Raw genomic sequence first — 20,353 nt, 5'->3', positions numbered from 1 at the left:
CTACCTTCAATATTCAACAGCATGCCAGATGAGACTTTATTTTCTCTTGTGTCTCATAAAACCTTGGTGGCTTCACGTCCCAGAAGTGGCTCCATTTGAGAGCTGTGTCTCTATGCCAGTTCTAATGAGTTAAGATAAACTTATTGTCCTAAACCATCCCATTTCTGGGCAGGCAACAGCAACGATAGCAGTCTTGTCTCTACGAAATGAGAAACTGAGGCAGCAATGTCATCCTGGTTCTGTGACAATAAGACAAATTTCTGGCTCATATTTATATTAACACATGAACTGCAAGTTTGGCTCACCCGACATTTAAAAATGAAACTTTTCTTAGACAATGTTCTCATATATAAAATCCTTTATACTATAAAATCTCATGTACTAAAATCCTGATTTTCAATTTTGTTCCTAATTTTGGTGGACAAGAATTGAGATGTTTGACTTAACTTGGGCAAACCTACATAATAATTTATTTTTGTGACCAATCTTTTTTTAGGATTCTCTCCTCTGAAGTCACTCTTGGGAGAGAAATCCTGTTCTAGAACAGGAATGCAGACACGTGGGATCTATTTGATCTCTTGTTTTAGCTCTAAGTCTGTGTTTACTGGGGAGTGACTTGTTATGTTTTGATATAGTAATAGTAGTATTCCACAACCACTAAAGTGTTGCCTAAGAAAGCAACCTTTTTTTTAATTAAGAAAAAACTATGCACAGATCCTTTTTATATGGTTTTTGTAATTCAATTCCCAGGGAAAAAAAAACTTCATACTGCATAGGAAAATATAGTATTATAGAAAATTGCTATGTTGGATGCCAAAAATACTTCAACAAATGGAAATTAAAAATAATTAAACAACAAAAAAAGGGAGAAATTAGAAGGGTTTCGGGTAAGTCTGTAGAAATTGCTTCCACTGCTGCTGCTCACTCATGGAACATTTACTTAATAATGGTTTTACTGTGAGACAACTGTGTTTTAATTAATGAAGAATTAAACGCAGAGGCTGACAAAAATCTCCTTGGCTGACTGAAAAGTCACTATGAAAAACAAACAAACAAAAACCCCGCAAAGCTTCAAACTTTGTCCGATATCCAATCTTTACCATTAAACTTTAAATACAGTTTAGTATTTTAGGGTTGATTCTGTCCACTTCCTTTTGCTCTGGAAGTGATGAACAGTGGCTTTGTCTAGTACAAAGCTAAAATCAATGTTCTGCAATCACAAACGAAGGTACATCTTCTTTTTATCCTTCCCAGCACAAGGGTTATCTGGGGAAAAAACACGCCTGGAGCACCGACCCCAAAGCAGATGGCGATGGCCGTGGGCCTGACTGGGGCAAACGGGCAGAGCAGCGCCCGTGTTCCCGTCAGGAACGTTCGTGTTCGGGAGCCGGTGTGGCAGGAATGTCACTGAGCCTGCACGGGACCCCGGCACAGAGCGACCGGGCCGCTCTCCCCCGGCTGGGAAACCCGCAGCGCCGGAGCCGCCGCCGGACACAGCCAGTGCTCCTTTGGAAACACTCCGGTTCGTGCTCCAGCGATTCCCGACTGCGGGGTTTGCCGCGAGCCGCAGCAGAGCACCGCGAGAAGGGAGGAATTTGGACAGAGCCACATTCAGCGTGGGGCTTATTCGGATATTGGGATCCCTCAATTCCCTTTCCAAGAGCAGCTGCTCGACGTCCGGCGGCCGTAACCCAACAGGGGCCGCTCCCTCACGAGGGAGCCCCGCCTCCGCGCCGCCCCGCCTCCGCGCCGCCCCGCCTCCGCGCCGCCCCGCCTCCGCGCCGCCCCGCCTCCGCGCCCGTTGCTAGGCAACAGCTGCTGCCTTCCCAGAGTGCTTAGCGTTGCGTTTCGCCGCGCGGTCGGCAGGGGGCGCTCTTTGCTGTCGGGTGTGCGCGCCCCGGACATGGACGCAGGTGCGGGGCCGTGCGGGGCCGTGTGGGAGCCTGTGGGGCCGGTGCGGGGCCGTGCGGGGCCGTGTGGGAGCCTGTGGGAGCCTGTGGGGCCGGTGCGGAGCCGGTGCGGGGCCGTGCGGGGCCGTGCGGGAGCCTGTGGGAGCCTGTGGGGCCGGTGCGGGGCCCGTGGGCCCCTGGGCCCCTGTTCGGGCTCCCCGCGCAGGCCGAGAGGGGCCCCTGTCGCCCGCCGCCCGCAGGCCTCTCCCGCGCCGGGCCGGGCCGCGCGGTGCCGGTCGCTGCCGTGGCCGTGGCCCTCGCCCACCCCGGCCCGCTTTGGTCCCGGTGACACAGCGACTGGGATTACTTTCCATCTCTTGTGTGCGTGCAATTCTTACTGTTTTTTTCTTGAATCAGATGATGCGGGAAATCGACTTCGATTCCAGTTGGAGCTGGAGTTTGTTCAATGTCTGGCAAATCCAAATTACCTCAACTGTGAGTACTTTAATAAATACCAGGACCCGGACGAGTTAATGTAGCGTAATGATGTTTATTGTTACTGGTAATTGGAGAGGGAGCTAAACAAAGAAAAGGGTTTTTCACAGCATAAAAGTAGTCTTCAATAATAATGATTCGTTTAACAGGTAGATTTTTTTTTTTTTTTTTTTTAATGCGAAGTCTTTTCTTGGTTGGAATGCAAAAAAAAAAGCATTTATTTGGTGGAGGAAGAAAATAACAAGTTCGAGTCTGTTATTAAGAAATAATATCAAATTAACAGCATTCCATTATCTGAAAACAGAATTTTACTAATGTGAATAGTTTTAGGTACTATACATAACTCATTGCTAATTTTGATGCTACAGTCAAAATTTTCTTGATTCAAAAAGCTTTTCCATTCTATGAAAGATACAAACTGTAAGGGAGATGAGACCAATCTATAATTTTGTTGACATAAGAATCTTATTTTTCCCTGTGTTTTTTTTATTTGCCAAATATAAATTACTGAAATTTGATTGTAATGAAAAAGTTTTGACTTTGTGATTTTTTTCAAGTGTGCTAATATTTTACACCCATCTGTAACTGTCAATTCCTTATTTGTCATTTTATTTCAGTTCTTGCACAAAGAGGCTACTTCAAAGATAAAGCTTTTGTAAATTATCTTAAATATTTACTTTATTGGAAAGAACCTGAATATGCAAAATACCTGAAGTAAGTGCTAAATTCCCTTAAGTTTCTGAATTTTAATGGTTTGGCATTGACCTAATTTTACACACTGCACAGCAGCATGTTAGGATTTCATTTCTGCCTGTAGTGTTACTTTTGTCCTCCCCACAACATAGATTATGCAAGATTATGGTTATATGCAAATGTAGATTTTCCTGTTTCCAGTAGTCCACATGTAGCAGCAATGGGCAAAATTATAAAAACTTCATGAGTTTTGCACAGAATCTTCCTTTAAAGCCTTAATTTGCACTTTCAGTGGGTTTAAAGTCAAACTATTGAACATTAGGGTAAAAAAGCAGTAAGTGCATTATAAGATCAGTTTTGCATTATTGTAGCTTACATGAGGCAAAGGATGACTGTGTTTTTGCAAGTGTGCAAATTCCTTCAGTTTTTGGGAAAATGGTCATCTTTAATTGGGCTCTGCAAGCAGGCCTTGTAAGGCTGGATGGATGGATGGATGGGGATGTTGGGATGGATGGATGGATTTGGTCTATCAAATCAAGCCACTGGGGAAGATACTCTAAGTAAGCAGGAATGTGCATTTATTACTGGGATTGGATTCCTTGCTTCCTGGCCTGATGCTGCAGTTACGAAGTCACAGTGTGCATGCTGAAGTGGTTTCACACTTGGGTAAAGACAGAGTCAAAGCTAACAGGAGTACTGGAGACTCTAGATTTAGTGTCCCTTGTAAAAACCTGTATTAAAGTGTGTTTATTTTAACCCAGGTATCCTCAGTGTTTGCATATGCTAGAGCTGCTCCAGTATGAGCATTTCCGCAAAGAACTGGTCAATGCTCAGTGTGCCAAATTTATTGATGAGCAACAGATCCTCCACTGGCAGCACTATTCCCGGAAAAGGATGCGCCTCCAGCAGGCACTGGCTGAGCAGCAGCAGCAAAACAACACCTCTGTAAAATGAAAAGCACATGGAGCAGTGATGATAAGGTGCACTTTGTGTTAGTGAAGTATTTACAGGAGATGAATGTTCAAACCCTTGTGCAAGTTTGGCTCTGGGTGTGTGTCCCTTTTATTTGAATTTATCAAGTGACTGGGGTTGGTTTTGTTTCATCAACTCTTTTAAAGACTAATAAACACCTGCAATTTATTTTATAGCATGGACAGTTTTGTAAGAGCTTTACTACAATAGTTATTGATTCCTCTTGATTTTGAAAACAAAATCTAGATTTGTTACTTACTATCTACAAAGAAGTATAGCTGTAAAGGCTGTTCCTAGGAAGCCTTTTCCCTGGAGAATAATGATGTGTCTTCAAGTGTCACTGAGAACTCCCTGCTACTTACAGCTCTGGGACAAGCAAAGGTGAAGTGATGATAGACAAAGTCAAACTGTGCAGTTTTTCCTTGAAACCAAGCTGAGCTATTACTTTTCACTTCTCTTTCCCAGTCATTGCTGATGGAAGTTAGTTTTCCTTACAGCACGTTGTACAGATAGAAATCAGGAGTGTACAGGGTGAGGTCTGGGGAGCAGAGCAGAGCAGAGATAGGTGCTGATAAACTCTGCAGCATAGAGAAGGAAACAAGCTGTAGCTGTCTCTGTTCTATTAAACTCAGCTTCCTTGAATCTTGGCCTCTGCCTGTGCAGCAGTGGCTGCTCTGGAGTCTGTGTGTGGGGAAATGGGCCATTGCTTGGAGTACTGGAGAAGCACTTTATTCCTGTATAGTTTTTTATTCTAAGAACATAGCTCTTGGCAGCTGCCAGGGTTTTAATTTTCATATTTTTAGACTGTATTTCTGGTGCATTCATGTTGTATTTCCTGTCCTTGTAGGAGCAGGTACTCCCAGCATGTCATCAGTGACACTACAGCTGCCAGCCGTCACATTATCACACTCGGAATGAACAGATAAACCATTAAACATCTTTGGCATTGAGAATTTATCAGTAATTATGTGGTCAGGCTTAGGAAGGAGGTCTTTCTGTTTCTCCCCTTCCTCCTTACTCACTGTAATTTGCAGTTACACTTCAGTAAGTGCAGGCTAATCTGCCTTTCAAACATGAGCTCAGCTCCTCTGAAAAGAGGTTGTTCACAAACTCATTTATTTGGACATGAAAGGAAAGATACAGTTTTTCTTCTAAGATTTTAGTGTAAAGTTTGGACCCAGAATTTCAGGACATTTATCTTGATTTATCCAAAGTAATTAATAATTAAAGTTTTAACAAAGTTCAGTGATTCCTTGAAAGGACAGTGCAGTAATTGAGACTACCACCTTCATCAATGATTGACTAGTGAGGGCTTCAGTCTTCAGTAAACAACATACGCACAAGCTCTGATTTAAAACATTCTTCTTCAACCAGCTTCTGAGGCTGAAAGAAAAAAGTTCATAATTAAAAAACCTGTTCTAGCTGAGAGCCATTTGTACATACTAACATTAGCCACGTCCAGCAACTTTGTCCTGGTGAGTGAAGTAGTGGGGGTGCAACAAGAAAGGTTACAACTAAAGCAATCCTGAGGGTTTTCTGGCCTTGGAAGAGGCATTTCTAAGAAAGCAACATGTACAAGTTACAACTTGAGCTGCAGTCTGAGTGCTCGGAACTTGTTTCACTCCCCTAGTTCAGTGTTCGGATTTTTCAAAAGTTGAGGAGCTGCAAATCAGAAACAGTAACAGTATGTAGCTAAGAAGTTTCTCAACCCCTCAAGCACTATGAGCCAAGTGCACATATTTCCTTTACAGCATGTTTATTGAAGACATTACACAATAAGAAGAATGGTTGTCCCTTGAGGAACTGGGAGCAGAAGAGCTGTTTAGAATGCTCTGATGTCCTTGAACAAGAGAGGTTTCTCAGAGAATACAAGTGACTAATTCATTTACAGCCCTAAATTCCTGTCAGGTCCCCATCTCAATGTCTGCAGATCCAGAACATAAAACAAATCACTTACTGTTCCATATTTAAGTAGTGTAGGCACTCCTGTAAGTTTCAGATTCCTCCTGAATTCATTGTTGGGATCCTTCCAGCTGTTCAGAAAGAAGGTGTTAGGCACAGCTTGTAGAGGGGCATTTTGAAGTTAAAATAGCTTCAAAATTATTCAAAGGCCTTTGCCTCACACCTTCTCAATGCCCTTCTCAAAACAAGCATGCAGATAGGTTATGTCAGAGATGGTGAAGACCTCAAAAATGATAGACTCTTTACAGAAAAGGACAGCTCAGTCAGTTTTTTCAACAGGTTAACCACCAGTCCACCAAGAGAACAAAGTTATCCCATTTGTCAGCATTCAAAGGTACTTACTAGGCTCTATCTCCTACTAGACAGTAGATGAAAACTGACTCATCAGGCAGGTTATGAAGTTCCTTCCTCACAATTGGCTCAGCTAGAAAAAAATTTTTAAAATCTTTTAGTACTTAATACTTGTGCTGCAAGATCACATGCATCTACTTGGACCGGCAAGGCAGCTAATTAGTATTTTGTCTGCTTTAGTTAGAGATCTGTATTTCGTTGCACCTGGCTACCCACAAGTTTTTCAGAGTTTATTACATGCTCGAACCCTGACTGGACTTGTGTTGGAGTAAAGGCCAATTTCTTCTCTTAACACGAAGAGAAACACTCGTTCTGTCCTGTCCTGGGTGTGGTAGCGCAGCACAGCGCCCTTCTGTAGGCAGACGGTTCCCTAAGGCACCTTCATACCTGCTCAGACACGTAAAGCCCCGGCAGTTCAGTGCGGTGATTTCTCAGAAGGAAATGCTGCCGCTGGGCACGGTCGGGGAGGCACCGCTGCGGCTGCACTGTGCAGCACGGTGACACTGACCGCAGCACTCGGGTCTGCTCGCTTGCCGGTTGTGTGCCAGCCTCCGCCAACAGCCCGTGCCGTTCCATGTGCGCCACACAGCCCGCTCAGCCCGCTCGGTTCACCAGGGCAAAGTGCCCTGGAGCGCGGCCCCGCCGCGGGGCTGCTGTGCCCGCCCGGCATTTTCCGGAAAGGCACCCGGGGCCTCTCCGGCTTCCTCAGGACCGACACGGCCCTGCGCTCCCCCCACGGGCCTCACCCGTCACGCAGTCGGGACACCAGCTCCTGCCCTCGGCGTCCTTATCGCCGCAGAAGAGCGCGAAGATGGGCCGGCCGTGGTAGCTCTGCGCCGTCCGCACGAACTCGGAGTACCCGCGGACCTGCCTCTCCTCCCAGCCCATGGCGGCAGCGACGGAGGCTCCGCCCGGCGCGGCCCGCGCGGCCGCCGTAGCTCCGCGCGCTCCCGGCGGCCCCTGCGGCGGCGGGACTGGGTTCGAACGGCGCCTGCTGCGGCCCGGGCCTCCCGTCCGTCCTTCCGTCCGTCCCTCCCTCCGTCCGTCTGTCCCTCCGTCCCTCCCTCCGTTCCTCCGTTCGTCCGCCCCTCCCTTGCGGCAGCGCCCGGGGCCCGCCGTGCCGGTGCCGCCCGGGACGCCGTGAGGGCCAGGGGCGGGAGCAGCCGCGGGCCCTGTGCGGCTGCGGAGAGGCCGCCCCAGGCTGTCCGCGGCCCCTCGGGCTGGTTCTCACTTTGTTACTCACATCAGGCCCGGGATGGCTTTTGCCAGCCTGAAGTAGCGGCTCACTGCTCTCGCATTCACAGCTGTGATCACGGGCAAGGGATAATAGCGGGATTTGCTCTCGAGCCGATGAGATGGTACCAAGCAAGACAGCGGTGTCTGATGGTGCGTTTGCATTCACCACCCAGCGATACGGGAATGAAGCTAAAGCTTTACAAACACAGGTACCATTTGCTGTCTGTAGTGATGCTGAATTGGTTTTCTTTGTGATTGTAACAAAAAGATGATTCTGACCCACTTCATGAGGCAGCCCAGCAAGGAGTGTCATACTAGCTTTCCTCGTGCTGTCACATTAACTTGACACTGTCCTTTAGTAAGGCTAGATATCACAAGCTCTATGTGTAATTATTCTTAATTGTCTGTTGTGGTTCAATCCCAGTAGGCAGCTGAGCATGCACCCACTTGCTCACCCTCTCCCAGCTGGGATGGGGAAGAGAACTGGAAGGCGAAAAGTATGAAAAATTATGGGTTGTGATGAAGGCAGGTTAACAGGGAAGGCAAATGCTTTCCTGTTTGTGTGCACAAACAAAGCAAAATAAGGAATTTATTCTCTCCATCCATGAGCAGGCAGGAATTCAGCCATTTTCATTACTTCAGCACATATAACAGTGACTGAGGAAGACAAATGCTGTCACCAGTCTCCCCTTTCTCCTTCTTCCCTGCAGCTTTTACTGCTAGGCATGATCCCCCAGGGTGTGGAATACGCCTTTTGTCAGATGGGGTCAGCCATTCAGTTGTTTCTTCTCTAGCTTCTTGCCCACCCCCAGGCTACTAGTGGTGAGCAGGTGAGGAGCAGAAAAGGCCTTGACCTCTGTGAGCACCGCTTAGCAAGAATGAAAACATTGGTGTCCTGTTAGCACTGTGTTCATCATAAATCCAAAACAGTTGCATCACCTGTGTATAGCATTCTGTATAACATCAGGGTTTTTTTTACACTTTGAACAGCTCCAGTTTAATAGAAATGTTCCTGCAGTTCCAGAGAACTTGGCTCTCAGATTCTCTCACCCCCGTCCAATTATAATAGAAAAACTGAAGGTGTCCAGTGATCAGAGAAATCTCATTGGAAATGAGGACCTCAGCCTGAGAAGCTCTGGGATGTTCTCAGTGGTATCTGAAGAGAGACTTAAATTGGCTGTTCAGCTGGCAAAAAGGGACATCAAACAAAGACGTCTCAAAGAACAAGTGAAGCAGCAGGTATTTGGAGATGTCCTCAGTACACCGTTGTGGGCCCAGAAATCACAGCCGCAGAAGACTGAAGTATTTGCAAGTCGAGAAAATAAAAATACCCTGAAGTCTCAGACTCACTTGACATGTCAGCAGAGGCTTGCCCAGCCTTCCCGAGGGGGGTCTGCCAGCTCTGACACGAACGTTCATCTCTGTGCAGTTAAGGAAGGAGAGCCAATACCAGCTGTTTTGGACTCTCCTCCCACTCAGGACACAGGACCAGACCCCAAGCAAAATTTAAATAAAAAAACCCATCAAAATATGCTGGAAGTCCAACGTCTGCAAAAAGAATTGAGGAGCTATGTCCAGAAAATTGAAGATATTATTAAAAAAGGTGTAAGACTGAACAGTAATTATGTTATATACATGTACACTAGTTTGTTGATCCCCCCCCCCACACACACACACATTTTTTGGGTTGGATTAGAATTTGTATTTATGTCTGGACTTTTGAGAACAATCTATTTTTTTTAAAAGTAAATAAAAGAATAGCTAGCCAGCTTAAGCAGTTGGTGCTTTTGTAATAACTAGCAGGGGGTTTAACCGTTCCTAATTTTGAGTGCTTTATCTGCAACTTTGTCATAAAACTAATCATAAACGTGATTTTTTAAATAACTAATGAGCTATATTGTATTAGACTGTTTAGTCAAATTCTAAATAGAAACAGGATGTAGAGTTTACAATAACTAACTTGCATTACTGTTAAAGGAACCCCCACAAATATGTGGTTTGGTTTTGCACGGAAAAGGCTTATTACTAAATTATGTCTGTTGTCATGACTTAATTGGCATTTTCATAGGTTAAATTAAGATATAAAACTTTATATTCTGTGCTTTTTAGGGAGAGATAGAGAACTTCTAGATCCTGAAAATGAGCAGCGGCTTTGCAGTAGGAGACAGCAACAGGCTGCACGGTCAGCTCGGATGCTGTATGTGCTCCAGCAACAGGTGGGAGCCATGGTTTTAAACTGGGATGCATAGGAGCTTATTTTGTTGTGATGAATTTGTCAGAAACTAACTGAAACAAGAGAAGTTATCTCTGAACTTGTACGGCATTCTAGTTTAGATCTGAATGGTGTGACTGGTTTCCTTCATGGCTGGACAGAGAGGTGAGCATCACTGTTGGAAAATCTCAGATGCTACAGTGAAGATCTATTGTTCATTTATAGCCACAGAACTAATTCTGACTGACTTGCTCCTCTCTGTTTCCTTTCTTCATAAACAGGTAAAAGAAATTCAGGATGATTTAGAGAAACTGAGTCCTCATACAATCAAACATACTAAAAAGGTAAGATGTAATTATCCTTCAGGCTGTAAGTGACTTATTGACAGTTTTCTGGATAATTGAGTTTGATTGTCTGGGTGGCAGCTAAGCCCTTTCCAGAAAGGAGATTTCCTTTGTATCTTACATATTTCATCTCATTCCCCAAGAAGTATGGCTCACTTGGCCTGATACTGCCTTTGCTGCCTCATGTCTCATCTGCAGTAAATGAGAGGAAGGTGGTTGGTCTTCTGCGTTTATGTGGCTTCTAATTCCTTCTTCATTCCAATTTCTTTTTGCAAGGAATTAGCAATGTGTTCTACTCTTGACTGCTTTTTTTAGACTTCTGGTTGATGACACTCAGTCTTACCAGCCTTCTTTCTGATTTTCTTCTCTGTCCAGCACCTTTCAGGGGGATGGCTGAGATCATGCCCACAGTCTAGCCAATGTTGCCCTGATGTTCTCTTGTCCTTTTTCAATCACCTGCATTTTCTTCTGTAACAAAACAAGGAGGATTGAGAATATCCTTGTTTGTGCAATTGTTGCACATTAGACTCTAGCCAACTGTAAATGACTACCGTTCTGTGTTGGCACAGGTAGTAGAAACATCATGACATGTTATACCCAGGCTGTTTTACCTGAGGCCAGCATGACGTTGATAGGAGTACTCTTGTGAGGAATCTTGAGTTTTGTTTTGTCTCACAAATGGATTAATATCAATTAAAATTATTCCAAGCCTGAGTGTTTCTGCATGACATTTTGGCAACAATTCTTCCAGTGCTGTAAGTATCCATAGAAGCTATAGTTATTAAAGCATTTATTTATTTTTAATTTTTCCAGTCTCGAGCAGTATCCAGGTTGGCAGCAGCACACAGAGGAGCTGTACGAACCTTGCAGGCATTTGCCAATCAGTTTACAGATCAAACAGATGAGCAGATTCCTGCCCACTACAAGGAACTGGGCAGTCTCATTCGTCAGCTGTCTCTCTGCTCCGCCAAACTAGAAGGGAATTCTTCCATTTCTGAAGCTATCATAGACATTTTGCTGCAAGTCGAGGTAGGAAAAAAACATTTGTTTTTGCTAAGGCAGGAAAGAGGTGGTGAAATATGGGATTGTGTTAATGAAATGGCAGAATATATTACTGGATTTGTTTTTATTTTTTAAAGGCCATATTTTCTAATGTAAAAATGTACTTCTAATGTTCCTAAGTAATGGTGGTCTAAAAGAGACATGCATACTAAACACAGAATCTACCTACTGCTGGTCTTGTTGATGCTGTTCCTAGCTTTCTTGGCTGTCCTGGTAGAATGAGGACTAGTGGCGATAGTCATAACAAAGCATCAGTTTCTAATTCATTAGTTATTTTCAGGACAGAGAGAATTCATTTTATACATAGGTATGCATTAATGTTTTATTACCCTGGATGCATGCTTTAGTCATCACTATCAGTAGGGAGCACCTGAGCATCTCATACGGTATTGCGTGCAGAGTTGTCCAGGCAGAAGATAAAGTTGTGGGTACAAGAGTTACTTGGCTCTGTGCCCTTCAATATCTTTTTTAATGATATCTGATGACTTACACATGTCATTGGTATCATAGAAAAGTTCTGATTCATGTTGCCTGCTGCATAAATTAAAAAAAGCAATACCAGAGCCATAAGATACTTTCCTTAAAATACTGTTAAAACTGTAAGAGCTGTGTTTTTAATTTTAGTGTTAGGACCTGCTTATGAGGACAGTAAGAGTGCTAACTGCCTGGGAATGGAAAATGAGGTAGTTGTTTAAGTTTGGACATAGCATTGCAAGAAGTGTCTGTGTTACCATAGTCATGTGACTGTGAAATTTTTGTTGGTCTGTAGCCCTTGTGTTCAATTCTTTTTGAGCATTCTTTAAGCAAATGGTTTGCTGGAGTCAGTTGTAAATACAAAAATGTAAGCCTTTTCAGCAAGATTGAAGTTAATAATGTGAAAAAATTTCCACATGAACAAGCTATCAGTCTGAAAAAATCTGAAAGTTATCATCTGAAAAAAAAAAACCAATCAAAAAAAAAAACCCAAAAAAACCCAAAAAACACAAAAACAAAAAAAAGCCAAAACCAGACCACAAAAGCTCCAGCTGCTTAGAATGTCTTGAATTTGCTTTTCATTACATCAGATTTACTGAGAGAGTAATTAAAACTCTAAATATTTGGTGCAGGATCTAAATTCACTGCTGGAAAGCAAGCAAACACCAAAAGCAGTGAAGAAATGCATTTCAGCTTCTCAGGCCAAATCTCCAAGGAACACCGAGACGTTTCCAGACAGAAAGCACTTTCTGTCTCCAAAAGGACAAAAGAAACCTCTCACCTTAAAGGGACAGCATGGACAAGAGTCTAAAAAACCTCCATGTGCCAGGAGGCTTTTGACTGGTTTGTATTTTGAGTAACTAAATACATTTTTATCACTTAACTTGCCATCTGCAGTTCAGTTTTTTAGTATGGTATTGTTGGTCAGAAGTTGGTTAGATGTTAGCAAATCAGTCTAACAAAAACCAGGCTGTGGTTGTTTAACTGTTCATACTGAAAAGTTATTCTGTGTCTTTGGCTCAGAATTCCCTTGGTTGGTACAATTTATTTACTTCTGGGAGCACTGGCTCTTTTATCCTGGCCAGTTAATTACTGTTAATAGCTTTTGCACAACAGTCACACTTTTGTACCTAGAGACACGTGAGCTGGTGGTTAAGCTGAAGACTTGGGGGGGTTTTCACCACTGTCTTGCAGTGCAACTGTTTGGAATTGGCTTTCTGTAGCATTCTTTTGCTTTGGATATGAAAAGAAAGGATCTTTATCCTTTCTCAAGGTGTTGTGAGATAAATATACCTAAATTGTTTTGGCACTTCATGAAAGCCACTGTAAGTTCTTACATTATTATAATATAAACTATAATAACGGTTTTTCTTCTTTGTGGTGACTTTCTCATATCTCAGGCTGGTTTGTACTACAATAGTAAGTATTCCCTACTGTCCCCAGGTAGCAAGAATTCCATATGCTGAATTCTGGCAGTCCAGGGAGACAGTATATAAACATGTCATGGTTTCCATGTGTCTTGCTGCCTAAAAGAGGATGCTTTGTTATCACTGCCTAGATCTCATATAGCAATTGCTCCCAAAAGACTTTCCCATGACTTGCATATATATGTGTATATATATATATTGTGTATATATTTTTTTTCAAATATCTCTGTACATATAAATATGTACATGCACACAAGCCCCAAACCTTCCAGTTCATCAAAACAATGTAAGAAATACAATTTATTTAATACTTGTCAGGAAATACAAGGCTAGAATTTTTCATTTTGTCTTTGATTTTTATAAAATTATGGTAGAGCTTAAAAGTTCATGATAAGGTATACCTAGACAAAGGTATCAAATACAGAAAAAAAGACAATTCTTGCCCCTTTCAAATTACAGTTAACAGTTCATATGTTATTTTTAGTATAGATAAACACTGACATGTTGCAAATATTTCAGCAGTTCAACAGACAAACAGTTGTGCTCATACATTACACAATAAATGCCAAGAAGAAAGTGGTCCACCTACTTCAGAGAGAAATGCCACTTTGCAAGGAAGCACAGATGTACTGGTGAGAGCTAGAGCTGTAAAAAAGGATTCTGTCCTTGAAAGTGGTGCTTTGAAGAAGAAAGTTGTGTTATTGCCTGCAAAACCACAGGTATGGAAGTGATAAATCATTCATGTTGTCTTCTACTTGTTTTCTGGGATTTGTTGTATAATATAAGACACTGTCAAAGCTTCACATTTCCTCACAATATTGCTATTCTGAGCTAGGAGACCTAGGGGGATAAACTGTGTCATCTGCCTGTTATTTCTAGTGGTTATGACTATTTTAGCAAATGTTTTTTGAAAACAGTGTTTACTGTTCCTTGGAAATACACTCTACAACTAGAAACAGCAACAGAATTGGTAAGGAAAATGCTCACTGAAACTAGTTTCATGTTTGAAATTAAGGGTTTTTTTTAATCTGAAATTAAAGCTGAAGTATCTTCCTCCTCTGGTCATTCTCTATCACAAAAAATGCACTCAGCAGTAATGTGCTAATGTTAGTAGGGGAATATAAGTTACTCAGGCTTACTTATTTTGATAACAGAAATTATAAAATTATTTTATCATTAACACTATACAGGTTCTGGTTTCTGCTAAGTCCTTGCAACCGGGAAGAAGCTCCCTAGTGGAAAGAAAACAATTCTTAAAAGACTAAGGCTATATTTTGCTAAGAAGTGTATTTTTCTTTTATTCATTCCTCAGAGTATCACTTTTAACTAGGAAAATAAAATCTGACACAGTAACATAGGTATATGCCTATGTAACTTCTAGTGCTTCCTATCCCTGTGGATCAGTGAGGATCATGGGCAGGAAGGTTAAGCATTTCAATAATTCATATAGAGGGGATGAGCCTAAGTGACCTTGTAACAGATGTAAATGTGGGAATATTATAGTTTTGTGGCTAAATACAATGTTACCTTGGAAACCTTCTATTTGGATTTATAAATGGTTTACATAGAGTGTAATTCTGAAACATCAAAAGTAAGTTTTTTCCCCATGAAGAAAAACAGTGGAAAAGGTGGAACTGTTTGCAAAAATAATAGTCGCAGGATTAAGCATGTGTGCTGTTCAGGCACAGCTGTACTTCCCTTTAAAGCACTTGTAAATCCTTCACATACATCAACTGCAGCAAAGCCAGCAGGCATGATTTCAAGATAATGCCAAATACTTTAAAAATTCAACCACCGGAATAGGTGATTTAATGTGATCATGTTAATTTTAAGGGAATGCTGAAATCTTTAAAATCAAGACGGGCAAACCCTCCAGGAAAGCATGCCCGATTTCAAGAACCAACTATAGCTTTCCAACTAAAAGAGAACAGACGACCTGCTAAGGAGAGCAAAATGCCTTGCGTGCCTTCAAAGCCTCCAGCTCGGTGTGTTTCACCTAAGCGGTATGTTTGCAGTCCCCGGCACCCACCTTTGCTTCCCAGTGGAAACGCTTCTGGATCTGTGCTAGTGGTTAGAGTAGAGTTGGCCAGGCTTCAGTCCAGTGCCACAGCACAGCTCGCTGTCACACAGCTCCTCTCTTTTCCCACTTGGCCCAGAGCAGCCCCATTCCGTAAAGCCTGGGAAGAGCCAGGGCTTTTGTCTTTTGTTGGAGTTGCTGCCTGGGAGTCAAGGGCCAGCTGTGCAAGGCGGGGCAGTGTCAAAACACAGCAGGAGGAGTGGGTATTCCCAGCACTGCATTAAGAAGGTAAATTTTATCTCCCTGTTTCAGAAGGACAAGATACATATATTTGTCCCAGACAATAATAAAGTGCAGATTTGTTTACTCTAAACTCTATTCAACATACTGTTAGACAGGGGTCTCCAAATTTAGGTTGGTTTGGGACTGGTGTTTGTGGCATTTGAAGCAGGAGATCCAGATGCTGGATCCATACTAGGCAGTATGCATGGTAAGATGAGGAGCTCATTTATCTGGATGGTATTTGTGGATAAGCATGTAGTTCCTGTTACAGCAGAAACATGATTCAAGATCCCTCATTCTCAACAGAATTTTCTGGATTACATGGTTTTAGTCTATTAATTTTCTCTCCGAAGTTTCTTGTAACTCTTCCAAACTAATACTGGAAATCACACTATTGCATTCTTCAGTTGTTAGAGTGTACATGTTGTAACTCTCTATGCTACTGTGCTATTTTTGAAGACTAGCAAGGCTTGAAGCAAAAAATTCAAGAGGAGTGAAGATTCTAACTGACCTTTGCAGAGGAGAAATGGAAAAAATACAGAAGTTAAGGTAATGACTTTCTTTGAAAAATCTCATAAGAGGTGTCAGATCTGATATGAGCTTCTCCCCACTCCCAACAGTGGGAGTAAATGTAAAAATACATTTATGTAGTTTGGTGTTTTAAATTATTGTTGACATACCAGGTTTCAGAATGGCATTGTCATTTGTTCTTCTTTGTGCAGGTCACAAACTCTTTCTCCATCCCCGTGTGCAGACAAAGCTGGGAAGGAGACACAGGAGTGGTCAGAGCCTCCATTAGACAGGACACAGGTAGTACAGGCAAGCTCATGCCACTGCGTGAATGATGCCTTGAGAGCTGTCAAACATTTGTAAAGGGGCAACAAACAGTTCACTTTCAACTTAATGCAAGTCACTTTTGTTTTGGTTTGGGGTTTTTTCTTTCTTTCTTGTATTGGGTTTATGTCTTTTTGTTTTCTGTAGCATTTGTTTTTGGGATTTGTGTTTTTAAGGAGCAGGTTGCAACAAATGCAGATATTCTGAGTGAAGAGCTATTGGATGATCTTTTGGAAGATACTGCTCAGGAGCTGTGGAGCATGGATCAGCAGGAGAGACTCCAGGCTGAGGCCCTGCCTGTGGCTGACACCCATAGCCTGGAGTCAATGTTGCAAAGAATGGAAGAAATTGAAGTAAGATTTTCTGTCTTAGTTTCATTTGTGTCAATTTTTTATTACTGTCCATAAATGATAATATCTGTAAGTATCTACATTCTTAAATGAAGCAAGGTCTGACTGGATAAGTGTCTGAGATCAAAGACCTGGACGGAGTTGGTGCTTCCAGAAGACACAGTCTAAGAACAGAAGCAGAGTGTTTGATTAATCTGTTGCTGTAAAGTTGGCAGACCTGAGTTTGCAACCCATCTCAAGACTTTGTGGCTTAAATCTTTGTGTGTGAATGGGAGAATCAGTATGGTGATTATGTTGATTGTCTAACAGAATGGAAAGTATTTTAATATTAATTTGAATTTTTCCCTTTTGTGTGCTATAGAGTCTCAGTATTCTAGTAGCATGACCATCTTGAGGAAATATGCTCTGGCAATCCAAAATATTTCACAGGGCAACATGGAGAACTCAGACAAATACATGGTTATCTGTGCCTTTTATTCATCTTTCATATAAATATTCTTAAGGTTATGGTTTACTTGACTTGAGCTTTCTCATATATTGCTTTTTTAAAAGTTTTCTTCAGTCTGTTTTTTCATAGTTTCTGGTTTGAGTTCCATTGTGACTTAGAACTACTCAGCTTAGTGGCATTTACTCCTAGAGATGTGTTCCTCAGTTGGCAGTGTGAAGTTGCAGTGTCCTTGTTCCTGAGGCACTGGAGCACACACTTGGATTCACTGTTGGTAGGCAGGAGCAGCTCAAGGGCCCTTCAGTTGTTGGGCTAAGGGCTGTTGGTCTGAAATGGGAGGAGTTCCCATGAGACTGGCGATTAGTTTTGTGTTTGAGAATGACATTTTGAACCAGAGAAGTGTCTGTATTTTCAATCCCCCGCCCCTTTTCTGTGCTGTGTTACCGGCCAAAGTAAGCCTGCTTAGCCCAAGGAGGATCATGACTCGCTTTGCTGTTAGTGCTCATCAGTACAGCTGTGCTCACCCACTCGTGTGTGTGTTCTACCACAGAGGTACCAGGAGGCTGTCCGCAGGAGAGTCACCCAGATTGTCTACAGTGACTCCCAGTTCTGGGCCCAGGAGGACAAAATGGGTAATTGTCTTTTTTAATGCAACCTGGTTTCCCTGTAATCTGTAGGTTTAAATTCAGATGTTTTGAAATCAAGGTAATTGGATTATGTGTGATCAAGTAGCACCACTCTGGCACATTTTTTCCACAGGTGCTTCTTTCAGAGGGCAGTTTCTAAGATGTAGTTCTAAAATCAGTACTTTATCAGCACTCCTTTTCTTTATCCTGTGGTTTGATTGAGTAGCATAGTGAAGCTACATTGATTTTCCATTGGATCACATACAACTTTACTGAAACTGTATTGTTAAACACAAGTTGGAAAATCTCCCAGTAAGACTGATGAAGATTTACCCCAAATCTTCATAGATTCTTTTTCCATGTCTTGGATTTACCACTGAATTTGAGAGACTGTGCTATTTTTACAGTGATATTTTCTATCTCTCTGCTAGAAGTATGCAGCACAAAATGATTTACACTAAAGGTAGTATTTCTAAAATGCTCAGCTTTAATACACTGAGCTGTATTTATGTTTTTTTCTAATTTTGAATACTTTACTTACCTGGAGGACTTCCCCTTAAAAGAAACAAAAGTCTTTGTGAGGACTTAACCTGCAGTAGATGTAGTTTTTCTCTTTCAGAAAACCAATTTAAAATAATGTTTTCTTCCTTCTAGAACAACAAATGGCATCAACAGCTAAAAAACTTACATCTCCTCATCCAGTTCAGATAACCAAATTAATCAGACACGGAGAACTGGAAACAGACATTTTATTTGAGGAACCTTTTGACCCCACGTAAGTGAAATACTTGGCCCTACACTCAACTGTGGTGCATAAGATCTACGTGACTTCATTATAGTGTTTTCATTACACTGACTCTTCAAAAAGAGACTTAAAAATTTAGTTTTGTCTTGATGATTATTTTATATTTCCAGTGTTATTGATGAAAATAAAGAAGCAGATGAGAAATTGCAGACTGGAAATGACATTCTGCAGCCCTTGCCTCTGAATTCTCTACAGAAAGCATATTCTGTGTCTCTCTCTGTGCCAAGCAATGTGCTCCAGAGCATCTTGGATTATAACAGCAGATACAAGCATCATTTAAAGCTTATTTCCCATGAGGTCGTGGGCAGTTTCAATCCATGGCAGATTGCTGAGAGGTATATGAACTGTCTTTTTGTTTTGGAAGTGAAAGACTGGAATTTGAAAGTGGACTTTCTGAACCTTCTCCTTGTTTTTCCCTCTCTCTCCCTTAGTCTTGCAGAGCAACTGACAGAAGAAGCCCTGTGTGACGTGGCAGCAGAGCTGCAGGATGTTTGTGAGGACTATGCAGAAGCTGTATTCACGTCAGAGTTTTTGCAGCCTGTGCAGTGAATTCTTTCCCACCTGTTCCATCAACGTCAGCCTCAACAGTCTGTGACGTTTTCTGCTCTGGATCTCCATCAAAGATTCATCTTAGGTTTTTATAAAGCCATTATTATAACATTTTCCTTTTCCGAAAGGACATGCTTGCTTTTCCTTTTTTTGGCTAATCACCTTAGCACATGCTACCCTGGAGTGAGTTCTTTTGGAGATGTAGCAATCCAGGGAAGGATTCTCATGGCACAGCACAAATATGCAAACACTTGTCACTGACTGTACTTGCAGGCTTGCTTGGGCTCTTGCCGTCAGCTTCAGAATGGAGTTCCTGACTGTCTAGTACATAATGCACAGGCAAAAGGAGACCTTCCAATAGAAGCACGTGATAGAGATCTTACTTTCTTTTTCTTAAACTAGTCTAAAATGTTACATTTTTATCAGCATTTAGTGAGTGATTCAACCCCACATTCCTTTCTCTTAAGAATCCCATTGAAATCAAGAACAACAAAATAAATGAGCAATTGGCATTTCTGCAACATTAAATTAACTTGTTTCAAGTAATCAAGGTAATAGTTTGGATTATGTCTGGAGTCAGAGCAGCGACTAATAATTACTTACATAGTATTATAGGGAAATGCATATGACATTCTGTTTCCTTTGTCAACTTTTTTCTCCAATGTTGTTCAATCTATAACACATTCATTTATAATCTTCTAAGATTATTTTTATTTCTTCCAATTAGAAAATATATTTTAAAAGTAATTTAGTTTCTATTGAAGCCTGGTTTACTATTTCAATCATTCTCAAATTTACATCAATTATAATGATGTAAATGTTACTGCTGAAGTGGAACTTTGCTGATAGGTGATTTCTGTAATTTAAACCAGCTGATTTCTAAAATTTTAAGTCAAAAATATTAAAGCAATTGTGTCTTTATGTGTATATATGTGTGTGAAAGTATTTTGAAGATGTTTTATTTTTTAATAAACAACACTTGTTTATTATCACTGAACACAGTTTTAATTTAAGATAGCTTCCCTCTAAATCCATTTGGAATAGCACAGCATATTCTATGATTCTATATATCCATGGTCTTTCTCTAGGATTGCTTTCTTTGATGGCTTAGTGACACTGTAGCACCTTTGGGAGAGCAATCCTTGTCAAATCTTTTAAACAGGACTTGTGTCCAGCAGCAGAGGCAGTGTGGCTCGAGGGCAAACTACAGCATGTACTAGCACTGTCACCCCTAGCTGAGGGAAGATGAACCATAGTTTACTTGCAGTTGGCTCTGGAGGTGGGAGCTGCTGGGTGTTCTGGCTATTCCACTTAAGGCTCAAGCAAAA

The 20,353-nt window shown here is 41.9% G+C and overlaps 3 protein-coding genes across 8 annotated transcripts; 2 read left to right on the top strand and 1 right to left on the bottom strand.

The window, feature by feature from the left end:
- Nucleotides 1–1,815: 1,815 nt before the first annotated feature.
- Nucleotides 1,816–4,217, top strand: MED31 (mediator complex subunit 31). The gene is made up of 4 exons (XM_041482412.1): nt 1,816–1,913; nt 2,307–2,384; nt 3,002–3,098; nt 3,839–4,217. Exons 1-4 carry the CDS (start codon nt 1,904–1,906, stop codon nt 4,029–4,031), a joined length of 378 nt encoding a protein of 125 aa, XP_041338346.1. The 5' UTR covers nt 1,816–1,903; the 3' UTR covers nt 4,032–4,217.
- Nucleotides 4,218–5,148: 931 nt separating this feature from the next.
- Nucleotides 5,149–7,399, bottom strand: TXNDC17 (thioredoxin domain containing 17). Its single transcript, XM_041482413.1, has 4 exons — nt 7,109–7,399; nt 6,354–6,435; nt 6,007–6,082; nt 5,149–5,432 (listed from the first exon to the last, which is right to left on the bottom strand). The coding sequence occupies exons 1-4, from the start codon at nt 7,248–7,250 to the stop codon at nt 5,364–5,366; spliced, it is 369 nt and encodes a 122-aa protein (XP_041338347.1). The 5' UTR covers nt 7,251–7,399; the 3' UTR covers nt 5,149–5,363.
- A 194-nt stretch (nt 7,400–7,593) lies between these two features.
- Nucleotides 7,594–20,009, top strand: KIAA0753 (KIAA0753 ortholog). Of its 6 annotated transcripts, none has more exons than XM_041482410.1 (16): nt 7,594–7,748; nt 8,589–9,201; nt 9,708–9,814; nt 9,928–9,975; nt 10,092–10,154; nt 10,968–11,183; nt 12,323–12,533; nt 13,637–13,836; nt 14,951–15,120; nt 15,876–15,965; nt 16,139–16,226; nt 16,427–16,603; nt 17,596–17,677; nt 18,326–18,446; nt 18,587–18,811; nt 18,908–20,009. In XM_041482410.1, the coding sequence occupies exons 1-16, from the start codon at nt 7,713–7,715 to the stop codon at nt 19,023–19,025; spliced, it is 2,565 nt and encodes an 854-aa protein (XP_041338344.1). In that variant the 5' UTR covers nt 7,594–7,712; the 3' UTR covers nt 19,026–20,009. The 6 variants fall into 6 exon arrangements, with proteins under 6 accessions (XP_041338344.1, XP_041338339.1, XP_041338340.1 ...); XM_041482405.1 differs by having other exon boundaries at nt 7,683–7,807; nt 13,640–13,836; XM_041482406.1 differs by having other exon boundaries at nt 7,683–7,807; nt 16,433–16,603.
- The last annotated feature ends 344 nt before the right edge of the window (nt 20,010–20,353 follow it).

Source organism: Pyrgilauda ruficollis, unplaced genomic scaffold (assembly GCF_017590135.1).
Source record: "Pyrgilauda ruficollis isolate IOZ18807 unplaced genomic scaffold, ASM1759013v1 scaffold59, whole genome shotgun sequence".
NCBI classification, from domain to species: domain Eukaryota; kingdom Metazoa; phylum Chordata; class Aves; order Passeriformes; family Passeridae; genus Pyrgilauda; species Pyrgilauda ruficollis.
This window is presented reverse-complemented; position numbering and strand designations above follow the sequence as displayed.

Bases quoted from the DNA above. Each gene is read 5' to 3' on its own strand.
- KIAA0753 (XM_041482404.1), top strand. From the start codon at position 7,718: ATGGTACCAAGCAAGACAGCGGTGTCTGATGGTGCGTTTGCATTCACC. The intron at 10,155-10,967 runs GTAAGATGTAAT...TAATTTTTCCAG, and splicing joins CAATCAAACATACTAAAAAG to TCTCGAGCAGTATCCAGGTT. The intron at 16,604-17,595 runs GTAAGATTTTCT...GTTCTACCACAG, and splicing joins AAAGAATGGAAGAAATTGAA to AGGTACCAGGAGGCTGTCCG.
- MED31 (XM_041482412.1), top strand. The intron at 2,385-3,001 runs GTGAGTACTTTA...ATTTTATTTCAG, and splicing joins AAATCCAAATTACCTCAACT to TTCTTGCACAAAGAGGCTAC. The intron at 3,099-3,838 runs GTAAGTGCTAAA...ATTTTAACCCAG, and splicing joins GAATATGCAAAATACCTGAA to GTATCCTCAGTGTTTGCATA.
- TXNDC17 (XM_041482413.1), bottom strand. From the start codon at position 7,250: ATGGGCTGGGAGGAGAGGCAGGTCCGCGGGTACTCCGAGTTCGTGCGG. The intron at 6,436-7,108 runs GTGAGGCCCGTG...ATTTTTTTCTAG, and splicing joins GTGTCCCGACTGCGTGACGG to CTGAGCCAATTGTGAGGAAG. The intron at 6,083-6,353 runs GTAAGTACCTTT...CTTTCTGAACAG, and splicing joins CTAGTAGGAGATAGAGCCTA to CTGGAAGGATCCCAACAATG.